Raw genomic sequence first — 17,374 nt, 5'->3', positions numbered from 1 at the left:
TATGAAGTATGTTACAAGTATGAAAAAGTATAAAGTATGTTACAAGTATGACGTATGAAAAACTGATCAATGGTATTTATAATAAATGAAATGTTACAAGTTAGTTATAAACTAAACTAGTTAGTTATAAACTAAACTATATGTGGGGTGTATGTGTCACGGTTTCTGGCATTTTCAGTACGTCGCATGGTTGTGAGCAGTTCACTACAATTTTGGCAATTAGGCCCATAATTCCCACACCAACCACATTTCACATTACAAGTTAGTTATAAACTACACTCCATCGCCCGACTTGTGCCAAAAACTTCAGAGGAAGGATAGTCTTTTCTACATATCCAGGAGGTATCTTCCATTCAGATATGTGGCCAAGTGGATTTATAGGCTCCGCATATGCAGTTATTAGAGAATCTACTGTATAAAATCGACTGCAAAGACTTTATATGGGTATATTTCATTCCTTGGCAGCAACAATTGCATGTGAACACGGGATACCAAATGAGTTGAATTCCTTACACGTGCATTCCTTCGTGTGAAGATTGACAATACCGTCTAATCGATTATCTCGCACGTGGACCCGATAACAATCAATAGGCTCAACCCGATATCGTCTGCCTTTATCGGTTTCACTTGCCAATTAGGTTTCACAGTAGTTAGAGTGCAATGTCGTTCGAGATGCCCAGTTATTCCTCCGTTCATAGAATCACGATTGGAGCATTTCTCTAACATGTTCAATCAAGCATACTATGGGCAATAGTCGATACTCTTTAGTTAACGAATTGAAACACCCTGCACTGTTGGATGTCATGTTATCATATCTTCGTTTTATTTAGTAAACTCGTGTCCACATTTGAAGACCGATGTCTTTCAGATATTTTGTGATAGCACTGTCTCAAAAACTATGGAGTTCGTCCCATTTTGTCTGGAACTCTGTCATGTGAAATGTGTCTGCTGCATCTCTAAATATCCCAACAACCGTGCTATTCTTAAAGTTTGTAATAAGATTTTGTTCTATATGCCATGTGCACGATCCATGAAATGTCGTGGGAAAAAATGCACGAATAGCATTGCTGATAGATACCATCCGATCAGACACAAACACCAGATTATCGGGTTCTCCAATACGGCATTTCAAGTTTGACATAAACCATTTCCATGATCGATCGATTTCATTGTCCACTATTGCATATGCTAGTGGGTATAATTGATTGTTCCCGTTCATAGAAACCGCAACCAACATGGTGCTTTTGTATTTTCCTTTCAAGTGTGACCCATCAACAATTATCGCAGGCCGACAACGTGTGAAACCTTTAATACAAGACCTTGATGCCATAAACATATACTTGAAATGCACCTCATCTTCAAGTTCGATCTCAAAGATTGTACCCGGATTCTCTTTTTTTAACGCTTCTCCATAAGCATGTAGTATGGAGTATGAGTATTTTGGAGTACCTCTAGTGAGATCATACATGGCTTCCCTTGGACGCCACGCTTTATCATAACTTATGTTCATGCTATAATCTATCCTCATATCCTCAACGATATGATAAGGTTTATAAATACGTCTTATTCCCGTGAACTTATGTTTAATCACTAACCAACAACCGTAGCAGTTGCTTGTCTATGGTCGTGATTCAGAATTCCAATGGAACATGTGTGCAAACTGCAGTATTTTGTGATCTTAAATATATTAGACGCTTCCATTTTGACTGCACGAAGGCTCTACTTACATGTCTCCCCAATACATTTGACAGTAAACAGAGATTTGGTTAACTTTCTGACCTTAAATTCGAATTTTTTGTTGATAAACAGAATAGGTAATCTCATTTTCAAGTCATTTTTGCTCAAAAATAGTTTACCAACTTCAACATCCTCTATCTCAAATGAAGAGGTGTCAGGCATAATCAAATTTTTTCCTGTGACTTAAAGACACAAATGGTGGAACCACTGAAGCTGCTGTAGAATGACGCACATCTCCATGATCACGATCCATTCCATTCAATCCTGTTGGTTGCTCATTCACATCCACTGAATGACCACAACTTTGCCCTGGATGACCACAATCCATATAATTGAATCTAGATGGTCTTTCATTACCAACAACTGAAGCAACGCCCAATTCTAAATTCAATCTTGCTGGATTAGTGCGGTCGTTGTCTAGTGATAATGTTGATGGTACAGTGTTGGTAAGTAGTGGAATATCATCCTCTTCCCGATGAAACTGATATCATTCCTCGTATTGTCTGTCCATAGTCGTATCATCATAACTCACATTTCCAAACCCCATTCCAATATTTTCGTCCTGATTCGATTTCAACGTTACAGCTAACTGAAGTCTACTAAGCTCTTCTCACAAAAGAAGGAAGCGAACATCATCATCATTCCTTATGTATTTTTTAGGGGCTTTATATTCAAGCTTATATTTAACTTTCAGTATAAGATCAAACTCTGAAGAACTGATATTTGTAACCCTATAAATGTGAGATTTAAGTTCTTCATACTTCAATGTATAAGGCACAATGATTCCTGTCAACTGTCCCCTAATATACGAACTTTTGTTCTCATCCCAATCACCTCCATATTGAATAAGTAGACACTTTTCTGTCATCCTACAAAGCAAGAGAATATTTTTCATTTAGTTGTACAAGCAATTGAAGTGTACTCTCGCTCTCAATCTCGCTCTCTCAATTTCGCTCTCTCTCAAAATCTTACTCTCTCTTAATCTCACACTCTCTCTTACTCTTGCTCTTTCTCACTCTCTCCCAATACAAAATTTCGTAATGCTACCTTTCCAGAAATAACACAACAAAAATAATGAAACAGACTCAAAATAATGAAACAACTTTATTAAAAACATGTTCCGTTCTGAAAAATCCCCGTTCGAAAAATCTCCGTTCAACAAAACACCGTAAAAAACCAGATAAGTAATCACCCTTGAAATGGAGTTTAGAGTTTAAAGAAATCGCCATTGTATTATGTTTAGGTATTGTTGATTTAATTTGAGGTTTTCGTCATGAAAATTATCAAATCATTCGTACACTGACGAGCAATCACATCAAACCAGGGAATTTCAAGCGAGAGCGAAAGTGTTTAATAAGACGAGAGCGATATTTACCTCGTGAAGTTGGTGTAAGGGTAATAAAAATAGATCCTTTGACATTTTTGACCCAAAAATTGGATCATCCAAATAAATTTTCCTAAAAGAAAAACAAAATGAACCCTATAACCCATATGGGTTTATTTCTCCTCCCTCACTAATTACGGCAGCCACGCCAACCCTAGTCGCTCCGCAACTGCCATTTGCACAATGCTTCCATCTCGAGCTCTATGATCCAACTTTTTTCTTTTTTTTGTTTCCCCTTTTATTCTTCTCCATTTAGATAATTCGAAATCTTGTCAAATCCGAAAATAAGATTTCAAATCATTTTGATTTTGAAGCCCAGAAGCTTGTGCGACATCAATGGCGTTTACGCCTCGTTCCGCGATCCGCACTGCAACCGATCTCTCTAATAACCTTCTTCGCTCCTTATCCACTTCCACTAAATCTGCTCACCACAACAATCACCAGCAGACGCACAAATACTTGGAGGCGAACGCCTTTATTGGCAGCTGGGAGGCGCCGAAAGACCCCAAGGAAGCGCAGGCCAAACTCGCTCAGCTCCGAAGGGACTACGCCAAGCAGATGAAGCAGGTACGCAAGAATTACATCCAGGAGGTTGAACTCTTGAGACTCGAAAAGGAGCGCAAGGACGAAGCCAAAAGAGAAGCGCTTAGGGTTGCCAATGAGGAACGCAAGAAGCTTAAAGCTGAAGCTGCTAAAGTCCGAGCCGAAGAGCGTAAGGTTGCTGACGAAGAGTTCCGACTGACTTTGGTAAGTTTTTTTTTTCTATCTTCTTTAACATTTACGTCGTGAGATATTATTGTTTGAAGATTTTAATTGGTGAGAATTTGGTTGGAAATGCATCCGCTACTTCTTCCAATCTATTTGGATTCAGAAAGCAATCTGTTAATTTTTCTTTTAGTGATTGGGAGAAGTGCAATCTGTTTTCTTAGGTTCAGTCGAACAGTTTCCTTGCCTGAATTTGTATATTTATTCTTATATGCTACATGTTAGTATTGCTGCTCTCGTTTTCTTGTCTTAGCTTGGCTGAATGTAAAGGAAGGACCATGGAGCAGACAAGTTTTAGAATGGCTAAGTTCTTCGATATTTTATTGAATTTCATGTGCTGGGTTACTGGGTAACTCCTCTAATCCCAGTGAGCACCAATTGTAAGGCCTCCCTCATAAAGCAGATTGCCCTTGATTTTAGTGGGTGCCAAATGGGCAAGTTGCCCATCTCTAGAAGAGGCTTAGTCACTCTTATTCAAGCCTATTCAAGCCACCCCTCAAAAGTAAAATCTCCTTATTTATGATATGGCTCTCTTTTCACACTGCCTTCAAAGGTGGACCGTGAGGCTTTTTCAGGACTTCCGTTCAGGAGTGTTAAAGAATAAGGGGGTTGCCACTTGGTTAATTGAACTAGAACCAAAGTCCAGCTTCCTTTAATATGGAAGGGCTTGGTATCGGCAACCTTAGAATTGAAAATTATTTTGTCTTTCTAAATGACTTCAGAAGTCTCCTTTCCGTTAGCTTCTAGATTGATTTTGGGATATGCAGTGGCTCTCTCTCAGAATTCCTAAGTAAGCATTTAAGAATAATAGTAATAATAATTGCCTTGCCCCACTTATTTTTCATCTGCGTGGCTTCTGAGTCTAAATTTCAGCTTCCGTTATCCATCCTCGATTGAAAGATTTCTAATCTCCAAACTTGTACTATCTTGGGAAACAAATGCACGAGAATCCACCCAGATGTCATTCCAAATTTTAACTGGAAAAATCCCCAACTGAGGAGACCTAGAAGTTTCGGAGATTGCTCTTGGTCCTAGAAATGTACCTACCTGATGCTTCTAATGCCTGCTGTAATTACACCTTCCGGTAAACTAGCGTGAGCTATGCTCTAATTTTCTCCTGGAGTTGGTTTATCTAGAACGCTGAAGACCACCTAGGAAGAAGAGCTATATTCTTTTTCAATATTGTTTAAACCAACCCGCATCTATACAGTCTGTGGCGGAAAGAAATTCCTGCTTTTTGATACGGATACTCTTAGATATAACAAAAACGTATAGATGCTTTATAATAAGTTTCTGTATAGATCTTGTTACTCTTAGTTTTGATTTTTATTCTTATCTTATATCTTGATGTCATTAAAATCATTAGTGTATATAATTACGCCTCACGAACCTTATCGTGTTGACATTCCATAGTCATGCTCATGCGTTAGTCCTTGTTGGTCAAATGATATGATCGCTATTCTTGCATTGGTCTTTGTTGACCATCCCTTAGTGTGAGAGACATAATTATGGTCATTCAACAGAAATTTCTTCTGGTCTAATTGGTGGTAAAGAAATGCAAGAATTTTCAGAGATGATGGGTACGTTTAAAATACATTTTCAAGTGTTTAATTTAAAAAAATAAGTCATTTTGAAAAAAATTGGAGTGTTTGGCATGTCTCAAAATAGTTTTTCAAGTGTATTTTAATCAAATTTTATCAAAAGTGTTTAAATAAAAATGAGTTTTTTTAAAAAAATATTTTTTCTTAAGTCAATCCAAACGGACCCGATATCTCTACCTTGGATCACTTTTCAAATTGATTTTATTTCATTATTTGTATTGTTGTAAGCAAAATCCCCTCTTTAAAGTTTAGTCTCTCTTAAGTTCTAATTGGCAAGCTTAGTTTTAAGTTTGGAGCCCTATAAGCTCCCTTCATTTCATTTATAACTGAAATTTGTTTCTACTCATCAAACATAGGTCAATCTGTTGGTAAAAGTTAAAATAACAAAATAATAATTTAAAAAATCATCATAATAATAATAATAATTTAAAAAATCATACTCCTACTCATCAAAGATCTCAATTATCTCATGACCTTCAATTGGATTAACCCGTCTTGAAATTACTTCCTGAGGAGTAAGGATGGTAATTATTTGGTTGTTTGGGAAAGTTGCCCTATATTCTAGTTTTCTTGTCTGACGTTCGAAACGATGATTATCTGTTTATCTGTAGATTCATACAATCATCTAACATCGCTCGATTGATGTCATATGTAGATGAAAGAAAGAGCTGAAAAGCTTGAGCATTGGAGAATGATGGAAAAGAAGAGGGACGAAAAGAAGAAAGAAAAGAATGATCTACTAAGACGGCAGAGTTCCTTGTGGGTTGATGAAAATAAACTGGAAGAGAAGCTTTTGGACGCCATTGTTAATACCACCCCTCTCTGAGTTTTTTTTACTTTTCAGTCATAATTTGTCCAAACATTGTTCCAGTTTCTTACATTTCTTGTTAGAAGCAGTTTTAATCATTATCACTAGATTCTAAATGATAATTTTCTGCATATCCAAGGTTTTGTTGTTCACTTTCACACCTCTTGCTTATGATGAAACAGTCAACATTTTGCATACAGTGGTACCTTATTATTGTTGTTGTCGGGGAAAAAATTAGAATGTTGTATCATGTTATCTTCATTGCTCGTCTCTTGATGTTTATCTAAATAATTCATCAGTTTTAGTTCTCTTTTGTCTAATTGGAGATTGTTTTGTGCAACTTCTTTGGCTTAAGTTTCTTCCATTTGTTAGTTACTTATGGCTATTTTCATTTCATGTGAAATTAGTTCAAAATTGCTTAAATAAAATTGTTCTAACTCATGTAACAAAAAAGGAGATCATCACAAAACTCTCAGATTTAATGAAATGAAAATAGCCATGACAATTTTAAAACAAAATTTTAATGAAGAGTCCAAGTTGATTTAAGTATAAGGTGATATTAATTGTAAGATTCGATTGTGCAAATTTAAAGTTCAGCAAGTATAGCATTATTCTTTAGTTTAACAAGAAATCACCTCTAGTCACGATAACATGTCTTAACCAATAACATGTCTTATGCTAGTATCATGATACTATTTATTAATTAAATGTGTTTGGTTCTTGCAGGTAAAGAAAGCTCAAATGGTAAGATAATCATGACAGTTACAAGTACAGCCATAAAGTATGTAAGTTGGTAAACCATATCAGTTACAATTACAACCATAAAGTATATAATCATCGGACTTTGCCACGATCCATTGCACTCTAGAACTTCCAAATGAATATGTAAATAACTATTGATTGTTTCAAAATTGGGAAACTAAACTCCAACCTGCTTCTTCTGGAAGACAATTCTATTGCAAATAAATGGAAAATCCCTATAAGAAAAATCCTATAAGAACAGTAAAACTTGAAAACTGCTTAATAACCTGCCAAAAAGAGAAAAATAAGAAAGAAGATAGGACACGAGTTTACACCTGCAGGAAAAAAACCCAATCTAAATCAATGGCACTGACATTCTGAGTATGATTTACATCCATATGAGAAGGAAAAAGAACAGGCGAGGGGTAAAAGAATGTCTAATCCTATTGATGATAACCAGCCAAAACCAAAAACCCATTTCAAGATTTAAAAAAAATGTCGTTTTTCCTTCCCAAGACACACAACCTTCGTTCACTGGCTCTTTGGTTTTTGAATCTTCACATATGGAAACAACCCCAAAAAGTGGACTACTCTCGGGTTCCACCCTAGTTGTTGAGCACGACAAAACATTAAAAATGTATTTGCGAAATAAGAATTGAATCCCATTAATACATGCCATAATGCATGACCCTGAGGGTTGAAATACCAGCTAGAGATGTTCCTGCAGTACAAGCGATCGAAAAGCCAGCAAACAGTCCCAAGAGAGATGGTTGTCAAGTATAACTTTGCAAGCCGCTTCGCGTGTATATCGTTCGTGTGAATATAGTACTTGTACATTCGAGGGATGCAGAGAAGACATAGTATTGCATAATGTACCTTAAAGCCTGCTCCAAAACGTATGATTGCATGAGCAACAGCAAAGGCAGCTCCATATAGAAACAAGAACGTAGGCATCGTACTCCGGTAGTGCCAATCTGGTGAATAAAGGATGTAGATGTAGAGGAGCATTTCCCATACCATTGGTGTTTCATCACCTTGCTGTTGTCTGAAATTGAATTTATCGTTTAATCCAAAAGATATGATAACGGATGAAGATTTGACAGAACACATAAGCCAATTTTATAAAGAATTCACAAATTTCAATGGCATCCACTAGCCATAATTAGCATTCATCAGAACATTTATGAATACTACATCCTCTATTTATGAAATAAACCAATAAGATTCCAGAAAAAACTAATTTCACAGGGCACTCAACATTACACGCTACCAAACCTCGGCTAGAGGGGGAAGAACATGTAAAAAGTTGCAACTCCTAACGCATTAGAAGAATAGAAAATCAGAGGTGATAGAAGAACCAGAAAATTCATCCATGAGAGAATGAATTCCAATAATTGATGAAATACTGAGACAGTTCTAACTTGTTCTTTTTTTTCTTTTCTTCTTGTGTGTGAGAGAGTAAATAAGCTATATTAGGTTCATCGACATAAACAAACTCCATTACTTAACGAAAATACAACTTCTACAGACTGGATACAATTGTTTTCAAGTTTTTTGTAAGCCCAAATGGCTAAATCAATCTTTTTCCCATCCCAACGTGTAAGCACAAAGCAAACCAAACAGCAAAGTCCAAATTTTTGTTGCGCAATTGAAAGAACAAATGAAAGTTTCCCAATAATTCTAGTTTATTTTTAGAACTAAAGGACGTTTCCTCGTACCTTTCCTTTAGCTGAAAAAAAAGTCTCCAAAAAGAATAATCTATTGACATGGACAAGAGTAAAGCTCTTGTTCACCATATTTTCCTTATACATATCCAATATATTTTGTCCTTTAACTCCACACCACAACATTTAGTAATTTGATCACTGGCGGAATCTATAATATATAGGTAGCTTAAAGACTTTTAGATTTACTAATCACAACCTCTACACAGAAATTTAAAACTTCTAACTCAAACAATTAAAAAGAAATTCCAAGCCAAAAAATAGGACTGCCACATAGTCATCTTCGTTCTTTTATTCTTCAATATAAAGGAAGAAGACTTACACTCGTTGCAAGGTGGCATGATACAACATGCTTCCTATGGCAAGGACCATATTTGATATGTGAAGAACACTAAACCTCTTCTCAAACCTTTGTCTCAAAGCATTTACGAGACCAATAAGTGCTAAAATGAGGCATGGAATATTTGATACCGTGTTGAAGAATTCGGCAATATAAGAAGAGTAGACATAGTTCTTTTCACACCACTCAGGAGATGTGACAGGACCCCAGAAACTAGATATTGTATCTGCCATTCTACAATCAAGTATACCCGACAACACTTGAATTGCCTGCTATGATGGTTCAGAATTTACAAACCTGTAATCATATTCTCTAATAAGTAATAAGTCAGTGCAAAAAGTAACACACATACAAGTCAAAGTAAAAACAACTTCCATTTTTGACCCAAGCAAATACTGAAACATCTGAAGGAAATATGTATTTGATGAGGAAATTTGTATGAATTATCACGGAATCTTAGAACTAAGGGATCAATTGCCCAATTTCATTAACGAAAACAACCCGCAGGTGTGAAATATCTAGACAGAAAGAGGCTCTCCATCTTCCCGAACTCCTTGGTCAAGTTAACAATCTCGAAATCGCAATATCAATAACCAACTTCATGTTTTGTACTTTACTTATAATAACAGAAACCGCCAAACCTAGAATCGCACTAACCTAAGAAAACGTAATTGTAACTTTCGCGCATCATTCCTTAACACTCTTTACCGTGCAAAGAAGAGACGTCAAGAGTGAAATAACTTGAACACGACGATACTAATAATCATGGCAACGTTTTCTGAAGCAAAATTAGAACCTTAACCACGCTGACCATGGCACCTTTTTCCATTTCTTCCATTTTTTTCATCATGACTTGACTTCCTCGGGAAATTCATGAAACAGACAAAACAGTTCGAATCTCCAAACACAACAATCACGGAGCAATACAACTATTCATATAGAGCAAAAATCAAAATTGAAAGAGGGAAGGGGGAAAAAAATTGAAGAAACTACTAACCCGTCCAAAATAGATCTAAGCTAGAGAAGAACCATTGTTGGATCGTTGAAATTCAAATTCCTGAGGTCTTTCTGTCGGTGGTGCGAAGCGATCGGAGGAGATCTGAGCTGAGAGTCCGAACCAATTAGGGCTACCCAGAAGGAGGACGACGAGCGCGTGGTGAAGATATAAGGGAAGATGACGGAAATCAATTTGTAGCCGTTAGATTATATACGTCGACGGTTGATATTGCTCCGGTCATCGAGCTTTGGCGCGGATCGTGATTAATGGAATCAGAATCTGACTTTGAATCGCCTTAATTCCGCGTGTTGTCTACGCGCTCACGTGCTTATGTAGCTCGTCACGCCCCTCGCTTTTTTTCCCCTTTTTTCAAATAACGCCTTTTAAATAACGCCAGTAATGTTTTAAATAATAAATTAATTCTTAGGTTAAACCTATCAATATCTCTCTTGGGATTTTCCCTTTTACATCTATTTTCACTCCTTTTTAAAATATATATATATATATATTACTTAAATTTCGTTAGCCCACTCTCCCAACTTTTTTGGATTTGATTTTTGAAATTATATTTGTATTTTAAAAAGCTATGTTTGGTTCTACGTAAAAATTACAATCATAATTTATAAATAAAAATTATATTTGTATTTAACTTGTCAATAATAGACTAATTATTAAATAAATATATATATATATATATTATCAATATATAAATTAATTAGAATCAGTAATAATTTCAATTATAAAGATGTAAAAATTGAGTAATTTCTAATTGAAATTAACTAATTAATATATTTAATCACATCGTGTTAATCATAATCTAATATTTAGTCACTTTTATAATTAATTAAGTTCAATATTAATATTTTTATTTTTAATTAAATAATATAAAAAATATATTTCAATAAACAATCTATTATATGAAAAGTGAAAATGAGGTAAAAATATATATTAATGATTATATGATAAATATATACTATTTCAACTGAATAAATATATATCGCAATAATAAATATATACTAATGGTTATATGATATGTTAGTAATAAACGAAGTAATAAAAAATAATCGCAATAATAAATATGTACTAACGGTTATGTTTTAGTTATCTTGAGGTTGAATTTTTATTTCTACTGTTTTTTTAACCATATTTTTTAATCTGCACCTTGTATGATTTTTTTTTCTCTCTTTTTTTTTAGAATTTATCCATATCCATCTATATACCTATATATTTAAATATATTAATTAGATATAATTATAATATACAATTCCTTTTTATCTTGATTGTTTTCTTCTTCTTTTTTTCTTCTTCTTCTTCTTCTTCTTTTTTTATCAGATGTAGTTTCGTATTTTTTGTGTTTTTGTAATTTTTTATATTTTCATAATTATTGTAAATATATCAGCGGTCCTCGTATATCAAAGAGGATATAAATGAAAGAGTTAAATAACATGTAGCAGAAGTATCAGGAATCCATAAGCATTCAAATTCACTAATTTTTGCAGAAACTAAAACATGCTTTTTCTAAAAAGATTGTTTTAAGATCAAAGAACTCTCCAATAATCTAAATGTACAGCAGCAATCTTCACTGTAAACCACCTCAAAGTCTTCCCTATTATCCTTTTGGAGCTTTAGACATAGTTGTGGGACTCAAGAAAAGCTTGAATAGGTGAAGAACAATGAAGAACACACAACAGTCGGATAGGAATAACAGTTTATTCTCTCAAAATTTCTGCACTAGTTTATCTCAAATGGCTCCAAACTTCTTTATATATTGCAAATGAACATGCAAAGAAGTCAAATGCATGGCTTGCAGCTCATGCTTGGAAAATTAATGAAGAGAAGTTAATGGCTTTTGTGTGAGTATGAAGATGAAGATAATGGAAAAAATGTATTCTCCATTTTGTGCAACATGCAAAATCTGGTTTTCATTTTTCTTTTAAAACACAATATGATTTCAAAACTATTTTGATTAATAAAGTTGAAAAATGATTTTCTAAAATTAATTTCATAAGTTAATTTAAAAGTAGTAATTAATTTAATATCAAATATTAAATTAATTTTTGCACAACAATTATCTTCATATATTTAAATCATTTAAATATATGTTCTCTTGTTTTGTTTAATTTGAACGTTTTAAATTAATTTTTCAAGCTACTCTAAAACTTATCCATTTACGAGCTAGTAGGGGACCTCGCGAACCTATAGATCATGGGCTCCAACGATTTGAGATTAATTGACTAAACTCATTAGTCCGATCTAACCCTCATTCGCTAACTAATGGGACACTCCACCATAGCCCATAGTTGAACTCCCCTCACTATAGATATATTATGTCCACTTAATAAACATAAATAAGTCGATCATTCACAAGTTGTTCGTAATCACAGCTAGGTCAAAAATACCGTTTTACCCCTATGAATACATCTTTTCCTTAAGTTCCTATGGATTCTTTAATGAACAATTCTGATTTATAATCTCTATGAACCAAATCCTTTCTGTATCATGAAAAGGCAGGGCCCCGATTATTCAATACCTGGAATCAGTACTTAAAGAACAACCTATTTGCTAACCCTAAATAGGGTAGGAGTGAATTTCATCTTGCAAGGTTATGTCCCTAACTACTCATTCGATCTTAACCCTGAAATGGTAAGCTTATTGAGCAGTGTTGTTTGACTACTCTCACCGTTGTAAATCAAAGGATCAAACAAACAGGAGTTAGTAGCTAACTCAGGATTAAGATTGAGTTAACCTAGGTTACATATTAAACAAAATAGTCAGTTTTAACAATAAACTGTCATTATAAATAAAAGTGTCTATTTTCGTGATCCAGTCTATATGCAAACTCATTGCATAGGATGCCCCTACTCACATGTCTCGACGTGAACGATTTGTGGATCACATCGTTTGTAACACCTTACAACTTCTTGTAACAACTACAGAGTGAGTCGCATCCAATGGTGTTACCAGGATGAGATACACAATTTCATCCATAGACTTATTAGACCATCTAGGTTATATACTGTCAACTTGATCCTGTTTATGTCATTAGTTACAACATTCAGACTATAGCCAATGATACGTTTATTGGATTTCCATAATAAGATGCAAAATCAACAAGTCATTGTTATTAATAAATATAATGTTTAACACAAACTGCGAGTTCTATGACATTCCCAACAAGAAAACCACCACTAATTCAAATATATTGAAGATGATGGAGCATAAGACCATTACTCTTGAGATTCAAACAATTTATGGGGCGGCCCCTCAAGTTGGGTTGGTTTGGGTGGGTACAAAAAAACCCACCCACCGTTTGGTTCACCCATTATTAAAGAGGTTTATTAGCTCGTTATTTGCGTTAACTCACATTTCTCACCTCGTTATTCGCATAAACTCTCCTAATTACTCTCCTCCTATAATAATTACCAACTCAACTCAACTCTACTCTACGCACCAAGCGCTCCCTTAGTGGTTTTTTAAGCTTTTTCTTTCTTTCTTTTTTCCCTACTTTTCAAATTTATAAATGTAAATGCACACTATTGAGTTCAGTTAAATGATTGTAATTGTTTTTTTTTTCAATTTTATTGTAAATACTCATCGATTCATATGTGATTCATATGTTTGAGGCAAATTATAATATTTTAAGGATTTTCATCTTTATAAACAAATATTTTGTTTGAAATTAAGAAAACATCATTGCAAATTTGCAAGTGAAAATAATATTTTGGGGTTTCTCAAATAAAAAAAATGGTTTAAATTACGAAATGAAATTTTGATAATAAACAAATCATCTAACCATCAAATAAATAAATAATAGGTAATTATTACAGATTTTTTTTTTTTAAAAAAAAAAAAAAAAGATAGCGAGGTCACGACTTTTTTAAAAAATAGGATTTTTTTTATAATTTTAATTAAAGATTCAAATTAAAAAATAATAAAACCATAAAAATCAAAATAAAGTTTTCATTCAGTTACTTTCCTAATTTGATCTATTTTAAATTTTAAATTTAGATTTAGATTTAGATTATTATGTTATATACGTATTATTAAATTCTAAAGGTTTATAATAATTTAAAAAAAATAAAATAAAATGCGATTTGTTAATACTTTAAGAGAAATCGTCAAAAATATAAAAACTATTTACATACTGTGGCAAAAAATCACATCAATGGATATTTTTTAAAGAAATTCAAAAACTACCATCGATGGTCGTCTTCTTCTTAGCTTTATTTTCATTCAATTCCAAAACAATTTCGTTCATTTTCGATCATTCGTCAATTTCAATTCATTTTTTTCTTCTTTGTTGATCGATTTCATTGTGCTTCACCATACAACTCAAAGGTTTTCATCCTTTTTTGTCGATTCCATCGATCACACAAGTGAATTTCTTCTTCTCCTTCCTTCGTTGCCTTGTAATGTCACACATTTCATTGTTGAGTGAAGAACAATCCCGTTCTTTGAATTTCATAGTATTTTCTTATTTTCTTCCCCCCCTCCCCCTTCAAAAAAAAAACAAACAAAAAAACAAAACTCCCATAGGACAACAACTGTTCTTGTATGCCCATAAATCAACTTATTTAACTTGTCTTTCAAAATTCCAACAAGTTGTTGTATACAACAGTGCGAAGCTATTTTGGAAGCCAATTAGTCGAAAATTCGAAATTAGTGCATGTTGTTCATCTTAGGGAAGATTAGATCGAAAGGGGTCAATATAGATAGAGATTGTGCTCTATTTCTATCTATCTTAGATAGGTAGAGATAGATGTCTATCTTTGTCCATCAAGGATAAAGAAAGATATAAATCTATCTTTGATTGATCTTCACTCGATTTATAGTGGCTTATATGGTTGGAACATCAGATTCTTAAAATTTTGAACACGATCAACATTTTATTCGACTGAAAATGCATAAATGATCAATGATATATAGTATTATTACTTGTCTATCTCATATAGACAAATATAGACGTTTATATCTGACTATTTGTGATAGACAAAGATAGAACTTTACATGATAAACGGAGATAAACGTATATCTTTGTCTATCAGGGATAGACAAAGATAAAATTCTATCTTTGATTTATCTTCACTTGAGAGTTCAAAGAGAGGAAAGTATGTTGTAAAGTAGTCTTTTGCTTTTTTTATGTTGAAAAGTAGTCGTCTGTCTCATAAGGTTGAGTTCATAAGTAAGCCTTTTGTCTCATGAAGTAACGTCACAATACAAACTTACAACATTACGAGATAAATGAGATAGTTTGTATTTGTCTCATAAAGTTATAAGTTTGTCATGTGAAGTTACTTCACAAGACAAAAGACAGAAGTAAACTCAACTTTATGAGACAAGAGACTAACTTTTGTCTCTCATAAAATTGAATTCATTTATGTCTTTTTTCTCATGAAGTAACTTCATGGGACAATCTATTAATCTTCACGAGGCGTATTTATTTTTTCATAATGTTGTAAGTTTGTCTCATGAAGTTACTTTACGAGATGTCTCGTGAAGTAACTTCACAGGACAATCTAGTCATTTTCACGAGATGCATTTATTGTCTCGGGAAGTTGCTTCATAAGACGTCTTATGAAGTAACTTCACGGGACAAAAGGCATAAATGAAAGGAAAACTGTAAACTATGGAATTAGTTACAATCACACCATTGAACTTTCAATTTGATCAATTACCCTCCTGTAGTTTCAAAATTGTTGCAATTAGATCATTTTAATCAAATAAAAAGACCTAATTGTAACAATTTTGTCCTCAATTCAAAATTATCAACAATAAATCCACCTAATAAACAAATATAAAAATATAGGACAGATATTAGTGTTTACCATTTAAGTCTATCACTGTCTATCTCAGATAAACAATGATAGAAATGAAAGAACCCTAAGAAGGGATCGTGATGGGAAGCGGATCGTCCCAATTCCCAAAATTTCAAAGAATAAAATTTTACAGAAGAAGAGAACAAAATATGCATTTAAAAAAACTCAATACAACATGCAAATAATAAAATTATCCAAAAATAAAAATCCTTACCTTTGAAGAACACTTTTTTAATTGAGAACACCACCACAATGGTTTCCGTAGTATTATCAGGGAGAAAATTCAGGAGGAGTGGGACTCTGGCTATTTGAGATTTTAGATAGGGATAGAATATTGAGAGAGAGGAGAAAGAGGATGATGGAAAAAAAAATCACAGAACGTTTTTGTGTTGAAGAGAAAATTTCTTTTATTCAATTTTCCATAAAACTACAGAGAACGAGAGAGTCTCCCACTCCCACATTTGGGAGAGTAAAAAGTGGGGAACCCTCCCATAATTAGTTTTTTTTTTATATATTTAATAAATATGGTAATATATATGATAACTACCACGTCATATAATATATATATTAAACTATATGTTATATCAAATATAACATATAATCTATAGTTTCTATATTGTATCAAATACAATATAACCTATAGTTTCGTTTCTCTCACCAGTGACCTTTAATGCAAATCACATTTACATTAAATTTAATAATATGAATCTAATTCATATAATTAAAAGTTGAATAATATTCAAATATTTATTTTTTTCTCATTGATATTATAATGTGTCAAATACATTATAGTAATTATAATTTAAATTAATTATATCATATATAATCAATTAAATCCCTCGATGAATTTGAATAGTTCAAAATAATCAAAAAACCGATTCTCATTAAATCCTGTTGAGCTATCGAGGAGACCTCGTGGACCTATAGCTTGAAGCTCAAACGGTACGCGAATAATTAATTAAATTATTTATCATCCGTTAACTGTTGGGCACTCCACTAAAGACCGATAGCTACACTATTCACACTATGGATGTATTTATGTGTCAATTGGATATAACCAATCAACAGTACAACGACCCTTCACAAATCGTTCATAAGTATAGTTGGGTCAAGATTGTCGTTTTACCCATGTAGTTATATTTAACTCATTAAGTACCATTGATCCCTCTAATGAACAATAAATCATAGTCCAACTATGACTAAACCCTTATCGAGCTAGGAGAAGGTGTGGCATCATATTGTTCATACCTCGTAATCAGACTTTAAAGGAACAATTTATCTACTTGCCCCGACAACGAGGAGTGAGCGAATTTCTTATTGTGTAGCTGTGTTCCCAATTCCCCAATCAGACGAATCCAAAAGATGGTAGGCATTTTGAGTCAACAATTTGGCCACTCTCACCCATATAAATCAGAAAGACCGCCTTCATAGGCAAGAGTTCACAACTCACTCAGGATTCAG

At 33.5% G+C, this 17,374-nt stretch overlaps 2 protein-coding genes across 4 annotated transcripts; one reads left to right on the top strand and one right to left on the bottom strand.

The window, feature by feature from the left end:
* Nucleotides 1-3,232: 3,232 nt before the first annotated feature.
* Nucleotides 3,233-6,556, top strand: LOC120081451 (chromatin assembly factor 1 subunit A). Its single transcript, XM_039036331.1, has 2 exons — nucleotides 3,233-3,868; nucleotides 6,143-6,556. The coding sequence occupies exons 1-2, from the start codon at nucleotides 3,458-3,460 to the stop codon at nucleotides 6,311-6,313; spliced, it is 582 nt and encodes a 193-aa protein (XP_038892259.1). The 5' UTR covers nucleotides 3,233-3,457; the 3' UTR covers nucleotides 6,314-6,556.
* A 466-nt stretch (nucleotides 6,557-7,022) lies between these two features.
* Nucleotides 7,023-10,333, bottom strand: LOC120081438 (alkaline ceramidase-like). 3 transcript variants are annotated; one of them, XM_039036322.1, is made up of 4 exons: nucleotides 10,098-10,333; nucleotides 9,083-9,397; nucleotides 7,913-8,081; nucleotides 7,023-7,371 (listed from the first exon to the last, which is right to left on the bottom strand). In XM_039036322.1, the coding sequence occupies exons 2-4, from the start codon at nucleotides 9,331-9,333 to the stop codon at nucleotides 7,366-7,368; spliced, it is 426 nt and encodes a 141-aa protein (XP_038892250.1). In that variant the 5' UTR covers nucleotides 9,334-9,397; nucleotides 10,098-10,333; the 3' UTR covers nucleotides 7,023-7,365. The 3 variants fall into 3 exon arrangements, with proteins under 3 accessions (XP_038892250.1, XP_038892241.1, XP_038892232.1); XM_039036313.1 differs by having other exon boundaries at nucleotides 7,030-8,081; nucleotides 9,083-9,412; nucleotides 10,098-10,332; XM_039036304.1 differs by having other exon boundaries at nucleotides 7,030-8,081; nucleotides 10,098-10,323.
* Between the last annotated feature and the right edge of the window lie 7,041 nt (nucleotides 10,334-17,374).

The sequence above is a fragment of the Benincasa hispida genome, chromosome 1 (assembly GCF_009727055.1).
Source record: "Benincasa hispida cultivar B227 chromosome 1, ASM972705v1, whole genome shotgun sequence".
Classification (NCBI taxonomy): Eukaryota; Viridiplantae; Streptophyta; class Magnoliopsida; order Cucurbitales; family Cucurbitaceae; genus Benincasa; species Benincasa hispida.
This window is presented reverse-complemented; position numbering and strand designations above follow the sequence as displayed.

Bases quoted from the DNA above. Each gene is read 5' to 3' on its own strand.
- LOC120081451 (XM_039036331.1), top strand. From the start codon at position 3,458: ATGGCGTTTACGCCTCGTTCCGCGATCCGCACTGCAACCGATCTCTCT. The intron at 3,869-6,142 runs GTAAGTTTTTTT...TGTCATATGTAG, and splicing joins AAGAGTTCCGACTGACTTTG to ATGAAAGAAAGAGCTGAAAA.
- LOC120081438 (XM_039036313.1), bottom strand. From the start codon at position 9,333: ATGGCAGATACAATATCTAGTTTCTGGGGTCCTGTCACATCTCCTGAG. The intron at 8,082-9,082 runs GTAAGTCTTCTT...ATTCAATTTCAG, and splicing joins CATGCCACCTTGCAACGAGT to ACAACAGCAAGGTGATGAAA.